Source organism: Tauraco erythrolophus, chromosome 18, assembly GCF_009769465.1.
Source record: "Tauraco erythrolophus isolate bTauEry1 chromosome 18, bTauEry1.pri, whole genome shotgun sequence".
Lineage (NCBI taxonomy): Eukaryota > Metazoa > Chordata > Aves > Musophagiformes > Musophagidae > Tauraco > Tauraco erythrolophus.
In genome coordinates, this window is record NC_141482.1 from 9281273 (window position 1) to 9305066 (window position 23794).

General features: G+C 40.7%; 2 protein-coding genes across 2 annotated transcripts; one reads left to right on the top strand and one right to left on the bottom strand.

Annotated features, from left to right (window-relative positions):
- Positions 1 to 41: 41 nt before the first annotated feature.
- Positions 42 to 2418, top strand: MOCS3 (molybdenum cofactor synthesis 3). The gene has a single exon (XM_009991245.2). The coding sequence runs from the start codon at positions 42 to 44 to the stop codon at positions 1440 to 1442; it is 1401 nt and encodes a 466-aa protein (XP_009989547.2). The 3' UTR covers positions 1443 to 2418.
- An 18692-nt stretch (positions 2419 to 21110) lies between these two features.
- On the bottom strand, positions 21111 to 23401 carry KCNG1 (potassium voltage-gated channel modifier subfamily G member 1). Its single transcript, XM_009984787.2, has 3 exons — positions 23317 to 23401; positions 22385 to 23186; positions 21111 to 21881 (listed from the first exon to the last, which is right to left on the bottom strand). Exons 2-3 carry the CDS (start codon positions 23138 to 23140, stop codon positions 21111 to 21113), a joined length of 1527 nt encoding a protein of 508 aa, XP_009983089.2. The 5' UTR covers positions 23141 to 23186; positions 23317 to 23401.
- Positions 23402 to 23794: the final 393 nt, after the last annotated feature.

The window sequence follows — 23794 nt, forward strand, 5'->3', positions numbered from 1 at the left end:
CGGAAGCGGTGGGCGCTGTCTCGTCCCGGCTCGTCTCCGCCATGGAGGGCGGTGCGGAGGCGGCGCGGCTGAGCGCGGAGATCCGCCAGCGGGAGCGGGAGCTGCGCGGGCTGCGCGAGCGGCTGGTCGCCGTGCTGGCCGCAGGGGAGGGCGCCTTGGCCGCAGAGGAGAGCCCCTCCTCCGCCTTTCCCGGCGCGCTGCCCCCGCTGCCCACCCCGGCCGCCCTGGGCCCCGCCGCCATCCTGCGGTACAGCCGGCAGCTGGTGCTGCCCGAGCTGGGCGTGCGCGGGCAGCTGCTCCTGGCGCGCTGCTCCGTGCTCGTGGTGGGCTGCGGCGGCCTGGGCTGCCCGCTGGCCCAGTACCTGGCCGCGGCCGGCGTCGGCCGCCTGGGCCTGGTGGATCACGACGTGGTGGAGACGAGCAACCTGCACCGGCAGGTGCTGCACGGGGAGGCCCGCCGGGGGCTGCCCAAGGCGCTGTCTGCCGCCGCCGCGCTGCGGCTGCTCAACTCCACGGTGCAGTACGTGCCCTACTGCGGCGCGCTGAGCCCCCGCACCGCCCTGCAGCTGGTGCGGCAGTACGACGTGGTGGCCGACTGCTCCGACAACGTCCCCACCAGGTACCTGGTGAACGACGCCTGCGTTCTGGCCGGGAAACCCCTGGTGTCCGGCAGTGCCCTCCGGCTGGAGGGGCAGCTGGTCGTGTACAACTACCAGGGAGGGCCCTGCTACCGCTGTCTCTTCCCCAAGCCCCCTCCGCCAGAGACGGTGACTAACTGTGCGGATGGCGGAGTGCTGGGTGTCGTGCCGGGCATCGTGGGCTGCATCCAGGCCTTGGAGGTGCTGAAGATCGCTTCGGGAATGGGCTCCTCCTTCGGTCAGTTCATGCTGATGTTTGATGCTCGTGAAGGGAGATTTCGCAACATCAAGTTAAGACCGAAGAAACCAGACTGTGCTGTTTGTGGCGACCATCCGTCTGTCACCTGCCTGCAGGATTATGAGGCGTTTTGTGGTTCTTCTGCAACAGACAAGTGCAGGACTTTGCATCTGCTGTCCAGCAAAGACAGGGTGTCTGTAGAGGAATACAAAAAACTCCTGGATGAGCAAGTTCCTCATGTACTGTTAGATGTTCGTCCGCAGGTAGAAGTGGATATCTGTCGCCTGGTACATGCCGTCCACATCCCTTTGAGTAAATTAGAAGAAAAAGATGAAGAATATCTGGAATATTTAGGAAAAAAAATTCGTGAAGAAAAGCAGAGAACTAAAGACCAAACGTCTTTTCCTGTGTATGTGGTCTGCAAATTAGGAAACGACTCCCAGAAGGCTGTAAGAATTCTGCAGGAGTTACCTGTCAAAGAATTTGGTTCTGTGTTAGCTAAGGATATCAAAGGGGGGCTCATGGCTTGGGCCAGTAAAATTGACCCAACGTTTCCTCAGTATTAGAAATGTTAATGGTGGAAAAAAATAACAAATTTTCGTAGTAAATTCTGTAGGATTTCATCTTCTCTGTGTAATGACTATATCGTGGATAAAACAATAGATAAAAATAACATGTTACTTTTTTTTTTTTCCAAAAATATGTATTTTTGTAGTGTCTGATTATTTTTATAAAAATGTGAAACTATCCATGGAAATTGAAAGAAATGTGTTTCTTGGTTATTGTTTAACAGTGAAAACTTGAAATTCAACTATTTAATTGTGCATGTGATAATTGCGAATGACAAATCACAGGAATGAAGTGTTGAAAGTTTTCACTCGTTCTCCTAACTGCCTAACAAGTTGAAACAGTGCATGCAGAGATTAAAAAAAACCCTAACTGTTAATCTCTAGCTGTTGGGTAGCACTATCATAGGGAATTGCCAAGACAGTATTGACAGGACTGTTCTGGTCAACATCTTTTAATTCTCTGTAGAAGCATCATGTATTTATGAAAGAGAAGTGCTTACTACAAGTAACAGCACCCCACAGCAAGGGTGTTCTGTTAAGAACTTCCAGGGCCATCCATCCTCGTTTGTTGGCTGGCGACAAAGTGTATTCTTTGACTTGTATAGGGAAACTGAGGTTAAAGGTTAATAAAAAATAAGTTTGAGTCCAGAGACTTTGTAAAACATACAGAAAATGCTTTTGTGAGGGCTTAGAAGGTTTCAGAGATTGAGATATGAATAGGTGAGAGAGAAAAGAGAGATGTGTGGCCTCCCTTCTGCAAGGACAAAGACATATTTAATAAATTTTCTCCCCGTTTCTTGTGGGAGTTGCATATCCCCAGTAGTACTGCATTATTTTGTTAACTGGCATAAAGAGCTACATGTATCTAAAAAGTTCTTGTAGATGAACTGAATGAAAAGAGAAATAAATAGCTTCTCAACAGAGAGCTGCCTGAGTCCTCATCACTTAAGCATTGTAATTATCTTCTTGGTATATTAATTAAGGTATGGATTTCCTTTACTTTCTGAGGAGAAAAAAACGCCTGTCATGACTAATCTTCACATTATACGAGGGGAAAAAATAAAAATCATTATAATTAGTAGTTGAAAAGGCATGTTTTAGTAAAATAAATTTGAGAACATCCACACCGCCTACTTTCTTGTAATGTGCCGTGAGTTCTAGCAATAAGAATCTTAGTCTCTTGCAAAGGAAACGGTTACGTGAGTTTGTAAGAACAGAATCATCTCTCTTGCAATGTAGAGGACAATGAAAACATCGAACACTGTGGCTTAAAGTGAGTGTTTGTGCTTTGTGGTGGGTCATGAGACAGTTGTAAGTCAAGACCTTTCAAGACAGGTTGTGGAGACTCGGTTTAGTCAGAACATCAGGCTTCTGGTGGGTTTCAGCTTTTGGGAACTGGAAACCAGAGGGATTTGCTTGAAATGTCTGACATATGTTTTCATTTTTCTTTCTTTACTGTGATGTCAAGAAGATGCTGAAATATGTAAGGTAACAGCAGCAGTTGTTCCCTAATATACAGCCTTCTGTTGCTGAGGAACAGGTGCTATGTCACCTGTCCACTCGACCTGAAAAAGTGATTCCTTTTCAGTCATTCAGAGCAAGGGGAACCTATGGATGTGGGGAGAGTGGAAGGACTTTTTGATTCTAAATCTGAGTGCTGCTTCCAGTGTGGAAAGTCTTTTCCCTTGTTACGACGTTTTAGCAGCAGATGTCCACAAACTGTGAAAGAAAAACGAGGTGGCATTAAAGCCCGTGGTGTTTGATGGAAGATTTTTTGTAGCACGTTTTCAAGCAGGAAACCAGACTGTGAGTCTTTGTGCTGTACAGAAAGCAATTAACACCTCAAGGATCTGGAGAACTCTGGAAAAACAGTGGTAAGGATAAATGAAAATGGACCAAAACCATAGAATGGTATCACAACTGGCAAAAAAAGTCAATGCACCAAGTCAGTCTGATGAGAGTCAAACTTTCAAGGATCTTTTCTATTAAAATGGCTTTCTGGAAAGACCGTTCATGCCAATCTGCAGGGACTAAGGTCCAAAGTTCTTACAGGAGTACAGCATCTGAAATGCATCCGTTGTTTTTGCATAAAGACAGTTCTATGAATTGGGCTGTACAATATAGAGGAGGTTATTCTGGAGAGAACAAGTGGCTCGGTTCTGATCTCAAGGGAGTATGCAAAATGTAGGTTTCTTTGGGGGGAAAAAAAAGTGTTCTCTTCCTTGACTTAGGATAGCAATTAAATTCTCAGCAAGGATGAAAACATCAGCCATGCATCTTGGATAAAGATGGAGTCTGTACTGCTTGTCAAAATTTAATTCTTTACATGCGGAGGCATTTTATTTTATTTTATTTTATTTTATTTTATTTTATTTTATTTTATTTTATTTTATTTTATTTTATTTTATTTTATTTTATTTTAATTTTTAAAGTTTGATTTCTTTTTTCCTCTTGGCTTGCTGAAGTGAAGTCTTGCCATAAATACAGTCCTCATGCGGTGCTGGGCTCTTTGGAGATAGGCTGAAAAATCAAGGATTATATCTAAGCCCAAACCGTTCTTGTTATTGGAAACTTGTGTTTTGTTTTGACTTACTTTATTTCTTGAACTCTAGAGCATACAGTGGTTTCTCTGTCCACCAGGAAGTACAATAGCAGAACTCTACTTAGAAATTCTAAGAGAAGCAATAAAACTATCGTTTCGTGTTGCTGCCAAAGTGCTGTCTAAATATTGGTGCATGTTGACACTGTGAATGAAGACCAGCTGCTTTATTCAAGGAGCTTGTGGTGTACTTGGTCTGTGTTATCGAAGGAGAAGGTCAGTCAGCAGAGTCTATTTTTCTGTCCCTCGCTCTTGGTTTTATGAGGTTGCTTTTTGCTTGTTTGGTTATATTCTCTTTTAAAATGGCTTACCAGAATTTGGCGCAGGAACTGAACAGGAAGCAGCTTCGTGTTAGAGGTTTGGAGTATTAGAAAGTGGCTGCAGCATTTATTCTGAATTGCTGCCTTGTACTGTCTCCCACATGGAGTTCTCTGGAACAGCCTCACAGTTCAGATACAGAGTTAAGTGTCTAAACTTGTTCTGTCCTGGGAGATGGTTATTATTTTCAGGCAAGGCAAATCGAGTTGGTCTAGCTTCCAGGCAAGTCTAAAAGGTGTCTGCCTACAAGGTACTAATGTGCCTTGATAAGCTAAAATCCTCCTTATTTTGGTGGCAGGAGTCTCATCTCAAAACTCCAATAAATTCAGCATTGACTTACTATCGAAGTGTGCCATTTAAAAAAAATCTCCCAGCAATTAACAGAACTATTTGTACAAAAATGTATACAGGATATGTCCAAAAGTAGTTCTCAAAGTTCATATACTAGAATTTTAGGCATGTGAGCATTTTTATTGTTAGACTATTTGTAAGCATAATTTCTAATAAAAATTTAACTGTTCAGAACAAAACTATGGACTAGATGCTTGAAATACTGCGAGTACAATCTTGTCTTTTTTTTTTTAAAATACAAAAGCTCTAAGCTGTCCTTTGTAAAACTACATCAGGAAACAAATTTTAAGGAGGTTTGCTAGGTGGCACTGCAAGTTAATAAACCGTATCATTCTCTAGGTTGTAAGATGCAGTTCAAACTTAGCGAGAGCGGAGGTTCACTTGTAAAAATGCATTGTTTTACAGTTCTTTTGAAAAAACACAGAGGAAATATAATAAAATGGAGCAGGGCAGCTGAATAATACATACAATATTCTAAGAAAAAATTATAATAGAAATTATCTTCCTAGGGTAAGTTGTCAAAGCATTGTTTCAGAAACTTAACCTGAGGTTTTCTTTGTGTTGTGTCAAAATGCTTTTGCAGCCAAAATAGATAATTGTCCAGGAAAGGGCTATTAGAAACACTAGCACAAAATTAAATGTAGATCTTAAATCTACAAAGAGTCACTGCTAGTATATTCTTAATATTTCCGAAAAGCATTGCAGATTTTCTTACCTGGTTAGAGCAGGGGTTTTCTTTAAAAGTCAAGGATATTTCTTTTTTGTCCTTTTTGTATTGTAAAACTGAACTTAAGGCATAAAATCTAAAAAAATCCTCCAAAAAACCCCGCAAAACTCAAACAAAAATATTGAAGTCCTGTAAGTCAGAGAATCCGCACACAACAAATTGGAGTTCTTTGAAAAACAAGAACTGACCTGAAAAACATGCAGACCTGATGCATCAAAACAAGCCCATAGACGTGTCCGTGCCCGGAGCTCAACACTTGTTCAGGGGTAACGAGGCCGGGTTGTGAACCCCAGTGTCTGACACAGTACTGCAGAGACCTTCGATGCCTGTCTTCAGTGTTTGAAAGCTAAAAATAAAAAACCCTGCAAGTGTGTTCAGTGCAAATGTCATGAATGAGCCTTCTAACAGTAAGCTGCAGTTCCTGCAGAAACTTTGGATGACAAAAGCAGCAATGGACTACGCTCTTCTGGCTCTCTAAAGAAAAGTGGAGTAGCAAAAGTGATGAAACAAGGGGATGGAAATAAGGATATTAATTTGTTTAAAGCTTATATAATTATAAGCATCTTTTAACTCAGGGTTTACTAAAATAGATTTGAAAGTTTTTAGAATCGTTAGCTTCATGTGTGGGATTAAGCTGGAATTCCTTTAATGCTGCAATTGAACATCTGCCTTACACTAGCAGTGGAGAGTCTGGCAGACGCCTTGGTTCATGGATGTAAATCAGAAGGGAGGGTCTTGTAAATCGGAAGTCATGGCACTTGCATCACTTTGCTTGTGATTTTCATTGAAATCCAGGTGCTGGTCAGAATATGGAAGTGAAAAGGCGGTGTATGTGTTACTTCCTGCGGCAGACTATCGCAGTATTACGTATGGAATGGCTTAAATCATGTCCTGGTTAATTAGGTGAGTTGTTCCTGAAACTGAGTCAGTCTGTCACTGGAGATTAGAGACTTGCTTATCACTGTGTATTTTAGAAAAGGTTGAGTCGTTCCAGTGTTAGCATGAATTTTATTGGTGTCACTGGATTTATGCATGTCTCTGACTTCCTAGCTCAGGGCTTGACGCAGAATTAAAAACCCGAGAGAGGCGAGCGGTGGGTGCTGCAATGTTTTGGCAAAATGGCCAGCTGGGTTCAGCCAGCGTGTGGGCAGCGCTTCTCAGCCGGTGGTCTATAAAATTGCAGTGGCCTCTAAGGCATCAGAAGATGATCTTTGTAGTGACTGGGGAAAAAAAGTGCACGTGTTCCAGTGCATTTGAACAAAACGCAGCAAGATAGTTTAACACTCTTGGAAAAAAAAACTCCAAAACCAGCCCTTGCTGTTGAGATCCTCCTCACCCCAGAACAACTGATTTCACCAAAAGATACTGAGCTTCTTTCGCCTGCATATAATTGTGTCTGTGACTTGGTAGTGACAGGAATACACATGTTGAACTCTTGAGGAGAAAAGATTTTTGTTTGTGCCGACAAAAGTTTATGAAGAGTTTTTTTAACACTTAGGTGCCAGATGTTAAAAGAAAAAATACTACTTACAAATTAAAGCTACTAACATTTTTTTTTTATGTCAGAGATTGCTTTTAGTAGAACTTTTAGAAAGTTCTTTTAAAATCTAGGAAGATAAATAATAGCTGTCTGTAATTTACATCTTCGTAATAGTTAATTGCTCCTACATTTACTCCGATTTACTGATCAGGTTCATGCTGACCATTTTCATTGTGTCGAATGTTTAGTCCTAATAACTTCTTACAGAATCTGTGTTGTAAGACTGCTGAAGTCATTGGTTGCTGTTTTATTCTTTTTACAAGATTTTAACCTGAAGCTCCTCTGCTGGGGCCTGCTGATGTCAGTGGGAAAGTTATGATACGCTTGGAAGAGCTGTGGATTAGAACGTAACATGGATTTTCTTTTTCTCCTAGAGTAAGACTACGTTCTGCTCCTGCATTCCTTCCTGTATGACACTGAAAGCTTTTGCCTTTTATTCCCTTGTAATCATCTAATACTAATAACAGGTGGCAGCAGTTTCTTGTGGGAGAAGGTAAGTGTATTGACCTACAGCAGGTCATGTTTATCTGAGAAGCACTTTTATATGGGTGAGAGGACACTAAAGAGGAATAATGTGTGTCATCTTTTCATTTACAAACTATTTTTTGTGTATTTCAGAAAGAGCAATTACCTTGTAAAATGTAATGCCTTACTGCTTGCGGCTGTCTTGTAAATGCAAAGATCTGAACTTGCATTGCTGGCTAGTAAAACAAATCCACTAAACCACAAAGCTTCAAAAGGAAACTTCTCAGCTTCGCTTGTTTATTTTTGCTGTAGATAATTAATTGATTTCTTCAAAGTGCTGATGGTGAAAAGACACTTTGGATTACTGGTCCAGTTTGCAGTTTGCTTGTGGTTTACTGAAATCTGGTAACAAACAAGAAAGTAAACAGTAACAACATATTCTATGGTTAAGATGCGTGTCTGCAAACAGGCTAAGTTTTAGCAGATAGGTTGCAGTGATGTGTTTAGTGATGTGAAAATTTGCTGCATATTGGCAAGTGATTTCTCCATGAATATGCTGAATGTTACCTGTTTTATGGGCATCAGAAACATGGATCCATTTTAGTGAATGCAAAACGAAATGTGGCTTCGCACTCCAGGTTGGTGGTGACAAGCCCTCGCGGCCGTGGAGCTGTATCTAACACATCCAGGTTTGCAGTGGTTACTCAGGTAGCTTAATCGCTACGTGAGGGGAAGTCTCACTGATGCTGTGGAGTGGTACATCGAGATAAAGAGCAAGATCATATTTTATTATGCTGGTCTGAGTTCTTCCCGCACAGAACCTGTCCGTGCTGGAAGGAAGGGTCAGTCACCACGTGCACTGAGTAGGTGACTTCTAAGCTTGGACCAGCACTGAATGAGAAAGGTGGAGCTGAGTCATCCTGTAACGGTAGGAGAAGTTGACAAATACAAACTGTGCTGCTTTGCTTGATTACGCAAGAAATAATTGGGTAGTTTTGAAATGGCAGAGTTGAATAAAAAGCACTTACATCACTAAAGGGGGTGGCTGGGAAAAAAAAGAAAAGGGCACTCAAAAGCAGCAGTAACTATGACTGGGGGCTAACTAGAGTTCCTCAGAGATAATGCCAGTCCTTTGAATTTCTGGTGGGCATGATGTGGTCATACTTTTCCTCTCACATTAACACTAGCAGAAGTGTAAAATATTAACATGTATTAGAGTAGCAGAATTTGGAGCACAGTTAGCAAACACTAATGTAAACCACAGGAAAACTCACACACATCCTGGTTTTTGGTATTAACCTTCTGTGGTTTATGTTACCATTGGTTAAACATACCAGCCCCACTGCTTACCTTACACTGCAGCTTCCAGATCTTTGTGAGGAAAATAAATATAGCCCAGGGAAAGAAGCAGTACATGATTAGAGCCCATGGTTAGGAAGGAGACATGAAGATTTCACAGATAACTCAGAATTGTCCAAAAGAATAGTGATTTCATGGATCAGGCAAAAGACTGAGAAGAAATCTAGAGTTTCTGCTAAGCTTTGACGGTACTCCTTCCATGCAAGTCACTTTTTGCCCAGTTTCTGGTGTGTGTGTGCTGTGTTTAAATCTTACTCTAGTGACCAAATCCCCAGGAAGAAATTTAATAAGCATGTTGTTCTAGAACAGCTCTAAAAACTAAAATGCATGATGTGACTTCGGCAAAGCAGTGGGATTTTGCATCTACTCTGCTGGAAACAACGAGAAATGCTTGGTCACTTACAGCACAGATACATTATAATCTTTATTATGCAGTCAGAAGCTTGAGCCACACAACTGCACGCTTTTCATCTTCTCCATGCAGCAACAGAACAGCAACTGATACATTCTGGTCTTGACAGCAGGAAAGGAAAATGGCTTCTGTTTGCCTGTTCTCTAGTCTTTTATCATTTAACGAGGTCGTTCAGTCTAGTCTTCACAATATATTTCATACGATAGATTCAGCTGGTTGTCAAAGCAAACGGAAACGTATCAATGTGATGGTGCTGCTCTGACCTCTTGTTTGTTGTTTTTTTTTAATTATTATTATGAAGTACTTGCAATTCTAATATTATCTTCTCGGAAAAGCAAATTGATACAAATTTGGTCTAGTCCTATTCCTATTTTAGTACAAGTTTGCCAGCCAAAAAAGAAGCTATTCCTATTCTGCATCAGGACTACCTAAAATCGTAGGTATCAATCTATCTATTGACAGCTAGAATCAGGCTGCAGCTGTAGCCAGAACCAGAATCTAGAAAGTACCACTTAGGTAGAAGGTCCAGTTAGAAGAATCCACACAATCTGCATGGATTCAGCTGTAGTCCTTCCTTTGCTGGGACCCTGATGTGTGTGTCCACTGTAGGCTTTGCTGACCTGACCCTTCACCATCGGTCACTGAAGGAAGAAACCAGCAGCTGGATGTTCTTGTGGCTTCTCCATGCCCATGGCGTGAGGCCCTTCTGTGCAAGTAAGCTGAAGTTTTGTTCACAAGGTGTTCATGCTGTTGCTAGGAGACCAAATCTCTGCTTGCAAAGAAAGGTTACTTCCAAGTTTAAAATGGCTCCTTGTATATTTGACTGGGAAATGAAGTCTCTTATATAAATGGGCATTCACCTGCTCGTGAATAGCGAGAGGAAGTTCTTGTTTTGTGAAACAGGTTTCTGACTTCAGAATGTAAGGGTTTGAAGCTCTTAAAAAATCAGAGTCTTTAAACTTATATTTTTATATAAATATTTATATGTACACGTGTGTATGTGCACACCCAGAGGACAGGCATATTCCAGATGCTGTGTGATAGAACCACAAGTGTTAGGTAGAATTTATAGAAATCATTTCCAGGACATGCATATTGTCCATTTCAAGTATCTTTTTGAAACTGCTCTCAGTTTCTGTTTTATTACTGTAGTAGTGGGAGGTAAAAGGTGCAACAATGGTTGGAACTCATTAAAGCACCCTATAGGTGCCTTTTCACCTCCAGTTTATTAAAACTGAATTTGTGGTGTTGTGTCTTTCTGGTTTTCCTGCCTTTCACATGAGAGCACCAACATGTTCTTCAAGACTCAGAACTCTAGTGTTCATCTTTCAATCACTCTTTCCTGCTCTGCTGATCCAAGGAATCTCTGAATATTGACACTTTTAAAACAATAATTTAATTCCTTGCCTGTCCTTTCTGCCTAAAGTTCTGCTGGGGCCTCCTCGTCTGCTGCCTTGATTAGTGTTAACCTCCTTCTCAGTTAAGGCATCTTTAGTGCCATATTACAGTCTGTTCAAAGCACCATTTCTGAGATGAAGTTTCTTGCAATTGTTTCTTGGATGCGGTTACCTCAATCACTTCTTCAGTTTTCATAGTGACAAGCTTAAACTTAATGTTCTCATCTTGTTAGCCTTTTCAGCACGGATCATTTTGTAGGTTCTTACGTTTCCTTCTTTATTTCCTTTACCTTTGTACTGTGATTAAAAACAATGGCAGCATTGATGTACAATTCTTCTAAGGGAAAAAAAAGCCACTGTTCTACTAGCATAATGTGACAATTGCTAAGAGTAACAAAGGTTTTAACTTTTTGCACAGGTACTCAAACTATAAACATTGATGGAGACTGATTTATAAACACCCTGGTGCTGTTAAATGTTCTATATTCCAGCAGTAAGAGGGAAGTTTTGTGGCTTGGCCTGGGGCAACAGAAGGTTGCCATGACTCGAAAACAGCTTCTCTTTAGTTTCATGTAGTGCTAATAATCAGCTGTTGCAAGGAGCTGGAACTCAATGGAGTTCTGGGAATGGATGAAGGTACAGATTTGTGCCTCCTTCCAATATCCAACTGGATAACTTGTGTTGATACTTATTGGAGGAACTGGTGCTTTCTTCCTGGACATGGTATTCTAGACATGACTGAGTGACACTACTGCTATTTTAAATTTTCTGTTGTCTACCAATGCGTCAGCGACAGGAAGAGGCTGGCAGCCTTTCTCCCACACCTGTGCTGACATCGCAAAGGCTCTTGTTCAGGCACTGTTCGCAACATCGACAGGCTTCCACTACACTGGGCACCTCCTTCTCTCTTTCAGCTGCCCGTATGATTCACCATTGTTGTAATGTCTGCAGAGGTCCAGCTGGGAAGATGAGATAGCTGTACTGTAAGTAGTTACAGTACAGGAAGATTGTTCTTACTTGTGGTTGCACCCTATCTGTTCTTCATGTCTACCTGTTTATCTTGTTAAAATAAGAAAGGATGACAAAGCTATTTAAGTCTTAAGCAGTTCTACTGACAGAAGTTCAGAGCCAAAATCACATGCAGAAAACATGTGCAGAAGAATAGGTTGATCTATTCCCAACGACTGGACAATATGCTGAATGTGTGTGCAGCCCTACTGCTAAATGAACTGTCACGGAGGTTTAATGTGGTAGTGTTTCATCTGACATGTAAGAAGCTACAGTACTGTCCCTTCTTTAAGACTTCTAGTGCACTTTTGGAAATAGATTTATTTATTTTTCCTAAATGTCAGACAACAGAGAAGCAAATATTCCCTGTTTGGCTGTTGATTAATTTAGAACCTGAACCTCACAAGGTTGTTAGGCTTTGGGTGACAGATTGGGGATTAGCATCGTGGTGCCATCTTGTTTGTTTATGAATGTGAAAGTCCTCCCTTTCCTAAAGGCAAGATTCGTTTTATGTTCACAGTAGAACATCTCCAGCTGACTGTTCTCCCACCAGTAGCATTTCTCCCTCTCCTCCCAAGGGCAAGCTTACAGCTGCCGTGCGTTTGTTCTCTTCCTCATCCATGTGTCTGTTGCTCTAAACTAGTGCTGCCACTGTCCCTCCTGTTGGAAACTGCTGGTTTCTGGCCCTCCCTTCTGCAGGTGTTGGTGTTCATTTATCCCCCAGAGAGCCTCTCCAAGGAGAAAAGTAACCCCAGCAAAGCAGTGGATTGGTCTCTCACACGGAGTGTCAGTGCCTCTGTGAGGAACATGTGGGTATGGGTTCATGGCTGGCTCTGGGAGAGGAGGACACTGGAAGGTGGGGTTTAGATGACCCTGTATGGTAATGGAGCAGCATCTCGAGCTACTAATTTACACCCCAGTGGTGACACTTGGGATCCACAAGGCTTAACTTCCTCTTGCCGTGCAGCCTGTTGCTCTGAGCAGTCCCTGCTGTTATGTACAGCTGCTTTCCCAACACAGAAAGACTTGGTTGCTCTTTCTATTGACCTTGACCTATCCATTGTGTTAAATTCTGTACCTGTCTGCAGGTTGGTGCTTCGCGACAGTTCTTTTCTCTTTTGTGCACAACACAACGATGGCTTCACTTTTTTCACAAACATATTGTAAGTTTGAGAAACATAGATTGATCCTCTGACGATGAAAAAGCAGCAATTTCATAGTTTGTGTTAGAAAAGATGCTCTGTATGGCCTTATCTTCTTCTAACTTTAATCATCTAAAGGTTAGGATTAGATTCAAGTTCTCTTTTTAGTTAGAGAGAGAAACAGATCTCTCCTTTGCAGGGTGATTGATCCCAACTTACGATAGGTCTCCAGGATGGCTGGGAAAACTCTGCTGAGCCCTTCTGGAGCTCAGTCAACTGGGTGATGGTAGATGCCTCACTAAATGAAGTTTCATAAGTAACTTTTTAGCAGTGCTGACATAGGCTTTCTCTGGCACCTCAGTGCCCTTTGCCTTGGGCTGGTATGTGTATTTGTGTGACTGCAGAGTGAGCTGGGTCAGGGAATTTTCTATTCTTATTTTTCAGCAAGACCAATTTGCTGGTCCCACAGCAGCAGGAGCGCTGGGGCTGGTGGAGTGGGAATGAGGGGTTTGGGTAAGGCACATCTAAACTTGAACATCGAGAAATTGCACAGATACAGCTAATTGAATGATTTTTTTTTTCTTTAAAGCAGATCTTGTAATTTCTTTTATAAATAAAATCATAACTGTGTGCTTATCAGACTGCTCTTGTACAAGCGATGGAGGTGTTTACATTTTCCCCATGTGACCTTGAAGCTTGTTAATTTTAGTCAGATGAAGTTGCATTAGCCTTTTGAAAAATGTCACTTACTAATATTCCAGCCAAATAAATGTTGCATAAGTATTTTTTATGGCTATTTATGTAGTGTCAATACATGTTTCACACTTTCCAGAAGCTCCAGTGATGATATCTTGATCTTAGTTTCCTTGCAGGTCTAGCAGCCTGCTCTGGCAAATGAAAGGCCACGTCTGCAGAAGCCAAGCAGTGCAAGAGATCGAATATTTGCCTTTATATTTTAAAAACAATTTCTGAAGACATTTTATACGTCCTTTTAAAGACGACTGGTGCGGATTGATGTTTCAGAACAGAGTTCTGGGACTCAGGCAAGAGCTGCCGGGAGTGGCCCGTAGATGGCAATGTAGGATCCTGGAATTGGGCACATCCTCCACTCTGCAGTGATGAAACTCCCTTATTTTTACCCGAACACTGGCACACGGGTTGGATTTATAGCGTTTCTCAGTAACTCTTGATGGTTCTAGCAGCACTGACCAACGCATCCTCTGTGGCTAGGCATGCATTTTGAGTACTAAAACTTTCATATTTGGAAATGCAATCATATTCAAATACAGTGAATAATGACAAATTTCAATTTACAGGGAAATCTTTCCCTTTGGCTTTGCATATCAGCAGTTTGGAAAAACTTAAATATGCGTCATGGTCTTGTGCAAGTGCTTGAAGTACTTTAGCTGTGGGCCAGAGTTGCTGCTGTTGGTGGAACAGCAGGGAGTCAGTGGGAAAAAATGCAGATATAGGTTTACACAAGTACCACTACAAGAAATGTTTTATTGATGCAATTTCAGGCCTTATTTTCAGTCCCTGTGGTGGGATGAGGATGCCAGCCTTACCTCATGCTGTTGTTGCTAATGCATCTTTCCTGTTCCCATTGAATGATGTTCGTTTTCATTCTGTGATGCTCACGTTGAATTTGTGCTCTCTGCTTTCAACTAACTGAAAAGATAATTTCCCTCCCTTACTGTGCTGTGTGATGCTTTGCAGTCTTAGCTTTCTTCACTCAGGTTGTCCCAGAAACATTCCTCTCCAAAATTAAAGATATCTGCAGTTCCACAGTGTTGGATCTGATTTGCCTCAGGATAGTATGTCTTTGAGTTCCCAAAATGTGCTTCTATTTATGAGTGAAATTGAGTCATGTTTTTTTTGGTTGACCTCGGAACTACTACCACTGTAAAGGTTATGGATGATATAGCTCATCTTTGGGACATGAGATGCATCACTAATGAAAATGAGCAGCTTAGTTCAATTTATAATTCAGCAATTTGTGTCAAAACTTTATATATAATTAACTATAGAAACATATGCTATTCCACACAACTTGGTTCCTGCGGTAGGCACCATTTAAATTGTGTTGTTGTATTTAACAAAAAGATAAACATTATTATACTTGCTGACCACTTTACTTGCATGACTGAGAGCTGTAAAATTAGCTGTCTCGTTTTGGAAACAAATGGCCTTGATTTTTAAAAAATTCTAATCTCCAGATGATGGCTGGGAAGTACTTGCTTTCCAGGTCAGTCATTTGAGTGGGCTAATTATTATAGTTTACAGCTCTGTTTTCCTGGACCCACAATAAATGTAGGAATAAAATGATGACCATAATTAAGTACGACTACAAAACTGCAGTCATTAAAAAGGGTACCTGATAAAGGAGAAGCTGAAACCTTAGCTTGACAGCGTTACATGTGTTTCTGTGCCCTAGCTGACTTGGGTCTTGCACAAGGCTGTTCAACTTGTGCCACGAGGGCTACAGGGATAACGAATTAATATTTATAAAATGTAGCAAATATGGCCTAATTACCCTAATTGGCCTGCTGTGTTTCCAGTTATGGCAGAACTTTATTTCTGTTCCAGTGACATTTGCTTCTGAATTAGTTCCCGCAGGCAAAGAGAAAGCAAAAGCCCTGTTGGACAGGGCAGAAACATCCCCTGGTACTATCATCCTGCAGTTTCTTCACCAGGCTTTTGGCAGGACTAACAGCATTCATAATATCGTTGGGGATTTCTACGGAGTATTTCAGAAGATATGAGATGCTGGAAAATGACAAAGAAAAACAACAAACAGAAAGGGCAGAAGGTTTAGTTTTATTGTTAATAATTAATAGACCAAACTCTGAACATTTTCAGTTTAACAGCCAGGCGAAATTTTCCATTGCTTTATTTGTGGTGTATGAATATATTTTTATTTGTAGTATATAATTTTACACAGTGACTGACTGCTACCAAACAAGGAATCCTGTCCTAAGGACTTACACTCTAATGTTACAAGACAAGACAGAACATGCACAGAGATGAATTGATTCAGTGAAGTACAAGTTTTGGATCTAAACGGATCATCTTCACTTTCCTGTTTTTTATACGATCTTTACTATGTTAGGAACACTGAGATCATTAGTAGTGCTGAAATGGGATTGTTAAAATGCCACAGAGGAAGTGGCAAATGAGTGAGTGGGTAAATCTAGTGTTAAGCATTTTCTGTTTTAGCAATAGAACTTTGGAAGTGTATTTTTGTTGACAAGGGTGACATTCATCTGCTGTCATGAACTCTAGTTTCATGCCTTCAGTTCTGTCTGGTTTCTGTAGGTTGTGCCTATGAGATACTACAGTTCCACCCTCTCAGGAGGCATTGTACTTGGGCCTTCCCTCCCCATCCTCCCCGCTCCCATATTTTTGATACCTATATCATCTTTTGGATAAACAGACACTAAATTGTTAAATCTTGCGTAAGGAAGCCAACAGAACTATTAGTGCAGAAAAAAATGGGCCGTATGTTATTGTAAAAACTATTGATAGAAATTAAAATGGTGAGTGGTGACTGTGAAAATGGTGAAACTCTGACACTTGGACTTGAGCCAACCCATCAGGTTAGGGGCTAATGTCACTGACTGGCTCCTGAGCAGAGGCTGTTGTCACAATCTCCAAAGTTGCCACTTTGTTTAATTTCTGATAAACGCAGTCAATTAAATCTGTACAGGCTTAAGAGTATCCAGTCCAGTTTTCAGCTTGTTGCAAACCCAAGAGAGGGATGTGAAATTTTGTACCTTTGTTATGAGAAGTATCTGTTCCTTTCCTCTTGTTATGACTCATTAGTCTTTTTTCTTATCTAAGAAAAAGAAAAATCAGTAATTGTACAGAACTATTTTACAGGCAGGCATGAGCTGCCAAGAACTGTTATACTTGCCACTGTCTTAACTGTTTCAAACTGACCCTGACCAAGAACACTCTAACCTCTCTGGACTCAAATTCTTTGTGGTGCTTCATATTCCTTGGTCTCCATATTTAATGAACGAGATATGGAAAGGGCAAACAATGTGGAGTTAGTGCTGGTAGATAATGGTGGTCTTATGCAATTCATCTGTCCTAACGTTGGCCTTTTAATGCAACACCCAAATTAGGGATCTAGTTCATTCTAGGCTCCCTCTATTAAAGAATAAAAAATAGAGAAGACTACATATCTCCCAGTGGTGATTCAGGTCTTTTGACAATGAGGCTGCCACTTCAGACACTTTGGTAAGTGCCTAAAATGAATTTTTACTCTCAGTCTCAGTCTGTAGTCTAAAGGACTGAGTGGAGATTCACAGAGATTCCTGTGAAACTTTGGTTTTAGTTACAGAGGAAAGCTATAGCAGTAGGAATGAGAACCTTCTACGGCAAATTTTTTTTGCTTTTGCATCAGCCTGAATACCCAGTTAAACTCCACCCACACAAGTCATGAATGTGTAGAGCATTTCCTTCCCAGACATGCATCTGATGATGTGTAAATCCATGATTCAGTTCTGCATGATTTTTTTGTTGTTTAATTGGACATTGCTGAAGTCTCTGACTGTTCACTGACACTACTAAAGCCTCTGACTATGGAAATCTGGAGTACTTGAATTACCGTGGAAAAAATATAAAGGGACAAATGGAGACAGGTCCTATACATTCCCTAAAGAGAAATTTCCCTAAGACCTTGACCTGTAATGAGTGTTGATGATGTAATACAAATTATTCCAATTAACCTTGTGCATGATGTTCCTTGATGTACATTTATCAGTGTTGCAGTCACCAAATGATTTTTGTTGCTGTTTTTGAGGAAGGAGGATGGAGGAGGGAAAGATTTTGAGTAATTTAATATACCACCTTATCTGGAAATTCTGGTTTTATCAGGGATTTTTCTCTTTCTCAGTCTCCACAGGTCCTTCTTGCTCTTTTCTGAATCTGTTAGACTCTTTGGTTAAATGGTTAAAAATGTTTTAAAGTTATGTCCCAATTAACAGTTGAATACCTATGATTGTGATTCTTGGGACAATATGCATGAAAGAGGTTTCCCCATTCAAGCTGCTGAATTGGTGCCTAGAGTTTTCAATACTCAGATGGTTTTCTTTCCTAATAAATGCTTTCTATGATAGCCAGCCTGCTTCAGCTAGCAATGCTCACAGCCCAAGCTCTCCCTCAGCTGCTGCTCACTTCTCATCTTGACCCCAGGCTGTCAAGCATGCCTACAGCCCGTGTGACAGTCTTTCTATACCATAAGAAGCACATGAAAATGAAAGGAGAGCCTAACACTTTATTAATCAAAATTAACACAGCTACTGCTGTTTGAATTTATACTGTACATACTACTGCCGTACACAGAGGATAATATAACTAGCAATGCAAGCCTATCTGTGTTGGAGACATGCATCACTTGATCAGTGTCAATTCAGACAATTCTTTTGACTTCATAAAAGCACAAAGTGTTTTTATTGGAACTTTCTTGTTGACTGCACATGCTGTTAAAATGCAAAAAAGGAGTGATAGCTGACGTGGTAGCTGTCAGCTGTGTCACTGGAAACAGTCAGCTTTTGAATCAATCCATAATTTTCATGAATTTGACTAAAAATTCAGATAATATACTGTAAAGAGGCATAATCGTCTTAAACTTTCAGCCGTCACAGTAAAAGCCGGAGCACAGCATGTGGGTTTCATACTAATGTTGTGCTCTTAAGACGTATAGCTGGATTTCTTTAGCATAATGACTACAGTATATATTACCTCCTGTAAAACATAAGCAAATTTCTTACAGTGATTCATAGTAAAACATGTCGATACACTTGCAAGTAATGTGTTGCCAAGTACAAAATTACATAGGGGTACGTCCTGGATGGATTATTTGTTCGTGGCTTAGGCAGAACTTGCAACAGGCAAAATGGTTTCACAGGTTTGCTCAACCAACACCCAACTTCAGGATGTTATTTTTTATATTTTTCTGGACAAGGACTTTAGAATCAAGCTATCATTTGGGGGTAAAAAATAAAGTGATGCATGAAATAAATGAGCATTAACTTAAAGTAGAGACATTGAGAAAATGGATGGACCTTCAGCATTTATTTGCTAGCATAGCATGGAAATAAGCTTAGATTTTATTTGGTAAGTCTTGATTTCTCCTTATATTCACTTACAGCTTCTTATTTATGGCTCAGCCTGTCAAACACATTCTTAGAGAAGCAACTGTTGCTCACAGGACTAATCTAATTACCAGTTCTTTTTATAACGAATGCTGACACAAAGGTAGAAGGATGTATAGCACTTGTGTTGAAGCCAATGCTACAGATGATCAAACAGTTTTGAAATTAAGAGTATTTTGGATGAAAAATGTGTCCCTTTTTTGTCATGATGTTCCTGTTTTTTGTCCAACTCTAATTAAAGCTGAGGAACAAGAGTGAAAAGCTGGTTACATTCGTAGCACTGGCACGTAATTAATTGCCAAGAGTTTAGACTGGATATTTTAGTGCTCTGCAGCAATGCTCCATGGGCATATTTACCTACGACAGGCTGAAGAATGCTAGAGCCCTAATTATTTGTAATGTGCATTTTAAAAAGTTTTGAAATTATTCTTTAAGAGTAAGTATATCAGAATACCTTCAAACTGTAGTTTAAAGACATTTGAAAAGAAAAAGAGTGTCATGTGGACTTGGCCAAACAGCACAGTCTGCAGAGCTAATTCTACCTTTTTTGAAAGGACAATGTTTGTGTCCTTGGCCTTAATCTAAATCACAAAGCCGTCAGGAATTCTGGCATTCTAGCAAACTGCTGCAGAAATGCCAATAAGCAATAGTATTTTTGAGAATTAGGATAGAGAAGCGTTGATGAATGTGATGGGAACTTCTAAAATTCCCTAGCCTTTAACTGTTAGTAAGAAAATTTACTAAAACAAAGGGGAAAAAAAGGTGAAACTCTTCAGATTAGCTTTTCTTTACCTCTGATCACTCATGAAATCAAACAAGTGGATTTAATTAATTTTTTAAAATTCTAGAGTTTGTCTCCTGAGCTGTTATGCAAGCCAGTCTCATTCCCTCTAAAATAAAGGAGAGGTCTGTCATTAATCACCATAGAAACCTGTGCCAAACCTGAGTGTCTCATTGACCCATGTGCTCCCACTGGCTTCAGCAGGGGAATGCAGACTAAGACACACGTGTGGATGAAGAATGTACAGTTGTGTTTTGGGACCTTAATTGCTTTTTCATATCCTATTTAAAATTTTCTCCATTACTGTGATGGCTGTAATGATGGAAAAGGTAGAGTTAATTATAGTCTTAAGTTCCTCATGATTGAGGACAGTAAAGTATAAAGCTGTCAGTACCCCCCCACTCCATGACTCAAATGATATTTTCTTTTCTTCATCATTGGCAACTTCCCACGACCATATATTTTCTGCTCCTTTTAAAGAACCAAACGCTGAATGTGAATGGGTAGCCGCAGCGTCGATTTGCCAAGTAATGGTAGGGTGTCCCCTGGAAACAGGCCTCTTTTAATTCTGTTTCATATCTGAGGTAAAGTGAAAACATGGAAACAGATGGTAGGGAACGACTGGCATCTCATCATGCATATTTCATTTGATTTGCAGCTAGTAACCTCTTGATAATAATATTAAACACTACAAAACTCAAAGGCTTTGTTCCTGGGAATGCATTAAATGACATAGGATCAACACTGTAACTTCCAATTAAGTTTTGAACCTGGTGAGCCATAAGTATTTACATCTTTAGTAAGGTTATGATAGAAACGGCTCGATTCTTCTTTTCTGGTATGCTTAGGGCTGACTTACAAAGAATTATACAGTTGCTGTTGTTCATGACAAATCTTAATGTATTTTTAAGACCGCAATGGGACAACCATCTGTGGTTATTTCCATTACACTCTGAGGTGTTTTAATGGGAGAGAATTTAGCCATTAATTTTGTTGTATTTACATTATTTATATACAAGAAGAACGAGAAAAATGGCAGCCTGTTTAATGATTATATACATTGTGATTCGGTTGGAAAAATGTGTACTACAAATGGCAAAACAGCCTGTCAAGTACATAATTATACGTTGTTCTTTTTTTTTGTCAGAGAACTTTTAATTCCTAAAATCCCACTGTATGATCTCAGTGAAAGATCTGTCCTATGCATTATACTGGGGGGGTGGGGGTGCGGGAAGAAACAGCGTAATAATAGACTTCTTAAACCACATCAGTTCCTGGTTAATGGCTCCTTCTCTTCATTTTAATATGAGGGTTACCTCTGTAAAACGCTTCCAAAGCAAATGAAAAGATGGAATCTGATACAACAAAACATTACTTGACATCAGGAGAAATAGTAACTTAAATTTCATTCATTGTCCCTAGTCTCAGAAGAGACACTGGGGAATAAAATATCACTCCCTTGTGATGCATTGCTTATCTGAGACTTTGTTTTTAATAAGAACTGTGCTCTCCTGTACATTATTCTTTCCTGTTCTTGCTTTAGCTCAATGTAGGAGCGTGAAAACGTGTGGAAGATGGAGGTGACTGGAAATGCCATGAGGAGGATGCCACTCAGGATGCTGCTTAGTGCCACCACTTGGCCGGGAATGCTCCTGGGAACCATATCTCCGTAGCCTACTGTGGTCATGGTGATGACGGCCCACCAGTAGCACGCGGGGATGCTGGTAAACTCCTGCGAGTCCGCCATCTCGTTCTCGACGACATACAGGAGCGGTGCAAACAGCGCGATGGCCACGCAGAGGAAGAGCAGCAAGAGACCGAACTCCCGGGTGCACCGGCGGGCGGTCAGCCCCAGCGTCTGCAGCCCCAGGGAGTGCCTGGCCAGCCGCATGACATAGAGAATCCTCAAGGCACGGAGAATACGGAGGACCAGACCTACTTTGTCCAGGTAGATGCTCCCAGAGCTGGGCTTTTTATAGCCCACCGAAGTGGTGTCTACTAGCAAAGTGATGTAGTATGGCAGAATGGCTATTATGTCTATCAGGGTTAATGGTCTCCGCAAAAATGCAAACTTGCTCTTTGCCTGGATGAATCTTAGCAGGAATTCCAGGGAAAACCATGCCACACAGACAGACTCCACAATGAAAATATTGTAGCACATCTGGGAACACTCACCCTGCAGGAAAGAGGAGGAGTTTGTAATCGGCAGTGGATAATAACTATTTTAGTTGGTGCGGTGACAGGAAGAGAGGTTTCTGTGTTGTTTTTTTTAAAACCCAAAATATTAAAGGAATTGAAGCTGTTGCTATGGGGAAACTCACTGACAAATTGGAACAAGTTAAATGCAAAACTTAGAAAGGAACTGCTTATTCCACAGAAGATATCACTCAGCAATGTCAGGCTTTCTAAATAGCAAATACAAAGCTTAACAAGGTAATACACAGTCGTACAGAAGAGTGCATACTAACAAAATTTTCTTTGGACATAAAACTTGATATGATTAATTCTCTTATAAGTAATTGAACAGAGCCATGTGAGACTTCAAATATTCTTTATGGTTTTTTTTCCCCCCCTCTCAAGATAGCTGCAAAACCCTCATTGAAATCAATACCATCAGATCTTGTACTTGTTCCGCTCTTCCCAGCACATACCATTTTCCATCTTGAAAAGCTAACTTACCTTTTCCTCCTCCTCCCTCAGGTCAGGCATGGTGCTGATGGATAAGTTCACTGCTGTAATAGTTACAAATAAAACAGACAAACAAGCAAACACCTTTCCAGGGAGGCCAGACTGGGGCCTTTCCACCATGTCTTGCAACTTTTTCATGCACAAGCCAATTTTTGTGTCCTCTACTGTTTCACCTGTTTCATTATCTATGAGGTCATCCTCCCGTTCATTTATTTCTGTAAACTCCTCCATTTTTTGCAGATATCTCCTTTTGCAACACCAGTCCAAGCTGTCTTCCTCAATTCCCCAGTAAAGCAGCTCCTCTTGGAAAGACAATGCACACATCTCACGCAAGAGCCGCAGCTTACCAACTCGCAAAAAGGTCAGGATTGTCCTGAATGCCCCTGGGTTGCGGTCGAAAAAGAATTCATTACATGTCACATCGTAATCATCACAGATGTTTAGAATGTCGTCAAAATTATTACAGAATTTTAGTTGCCCCAAACGTGTCAATGGGAATTCATCAAGCGTGGTCCATGGGAGCAAATACTTAATGCCCCCTACGTTTATAATGATATGATGCTTCCGATCATCAGGGTGAAAGCCTTTCAGGACATCTTCTTGAGGGTGAATCAGCTTGGCTCTTTGGTAAAAGACTCCCTTAAGGGTTTCTGTTTCTGGAAAGAATGTGTGGTTGAAGGAAGTATCTGAAGCACAGCTCAGGGCACTATAGTCATAGTCGGAATTTTCTCCAGGTAGAAGAGTCATCTTGGAAGATAACTTCACATCACTTTGCTACTTCTGCAAGTGTCTTCTGGAACAAAAAACAGATATATGAGGTGAGTGAATGCGAAGCTGTTTTCAAGTTTGGAACAAACGTAGTGATTGGACCTGATAAAAACAATTGGAAAGCAAAGAGCAGTGGCTGAGTATGATCAGAAGACCTTTCCTGTGCAGCTGGGCTTGTCCAGCTGTGTAGAAATGACTCTATCAAGGGCTGCTCCCTTCTTCAGGGGCTCTGCTGGGCATATTTGTCACACTGGGAGGCTTCTCCTGTCTCAGAGACAGAGGTTTCAGTTCCCAGTGGATATAGAGAAAAAAAAGGAATAATTCCTGCATGTGGCAGGATACTTCTGTTTCAGAATGGAAGTATAAAAATTATGACAGTATCACATGAGAACACAGAATTCAAGTGTATTTTGTAGAAAAGGAAATTCTATATTTTTATGTTACACATAAAAATCTTAAGTATTTTAGTACCCATGACGTACACAGAAAAAATCAGAAGTCAATCATGTTGTAATAGTCAATTCAGTAAATATACACTTCTAAAAAACAGTTAGTACAAGACTAATTTCTAAAAGGCCATATGGAAACAATTTAGGGAAAAAAAAAAAACACTTATATAGATGATCACATTAA

Bases quoted from the DNA above. Each gene is read 5' to 3' on its own strand.
- MOCS3 (XM_009991245.2), top strand. From the start codon at position 42: ATGGAGGGCGGTGCGGAGGCGGCGCGGCTGAGCGCGGAGATCCGCCAG.
- KCNG1 (XM_009984787.2), bottom strand. From the start codon at position 23,140: ATGACTCTTCTACCTGGAGAAAATTCCGACTATGACTATAGTGCCCTG. The intron at 21,882-22,384 runs GTAAGTTAGCTT...TCTTTCCTGCAG, and splicing joins TGAGGGAGGAGGAGGAAAAG to GGTGAGTGTTCCCAGATGTG.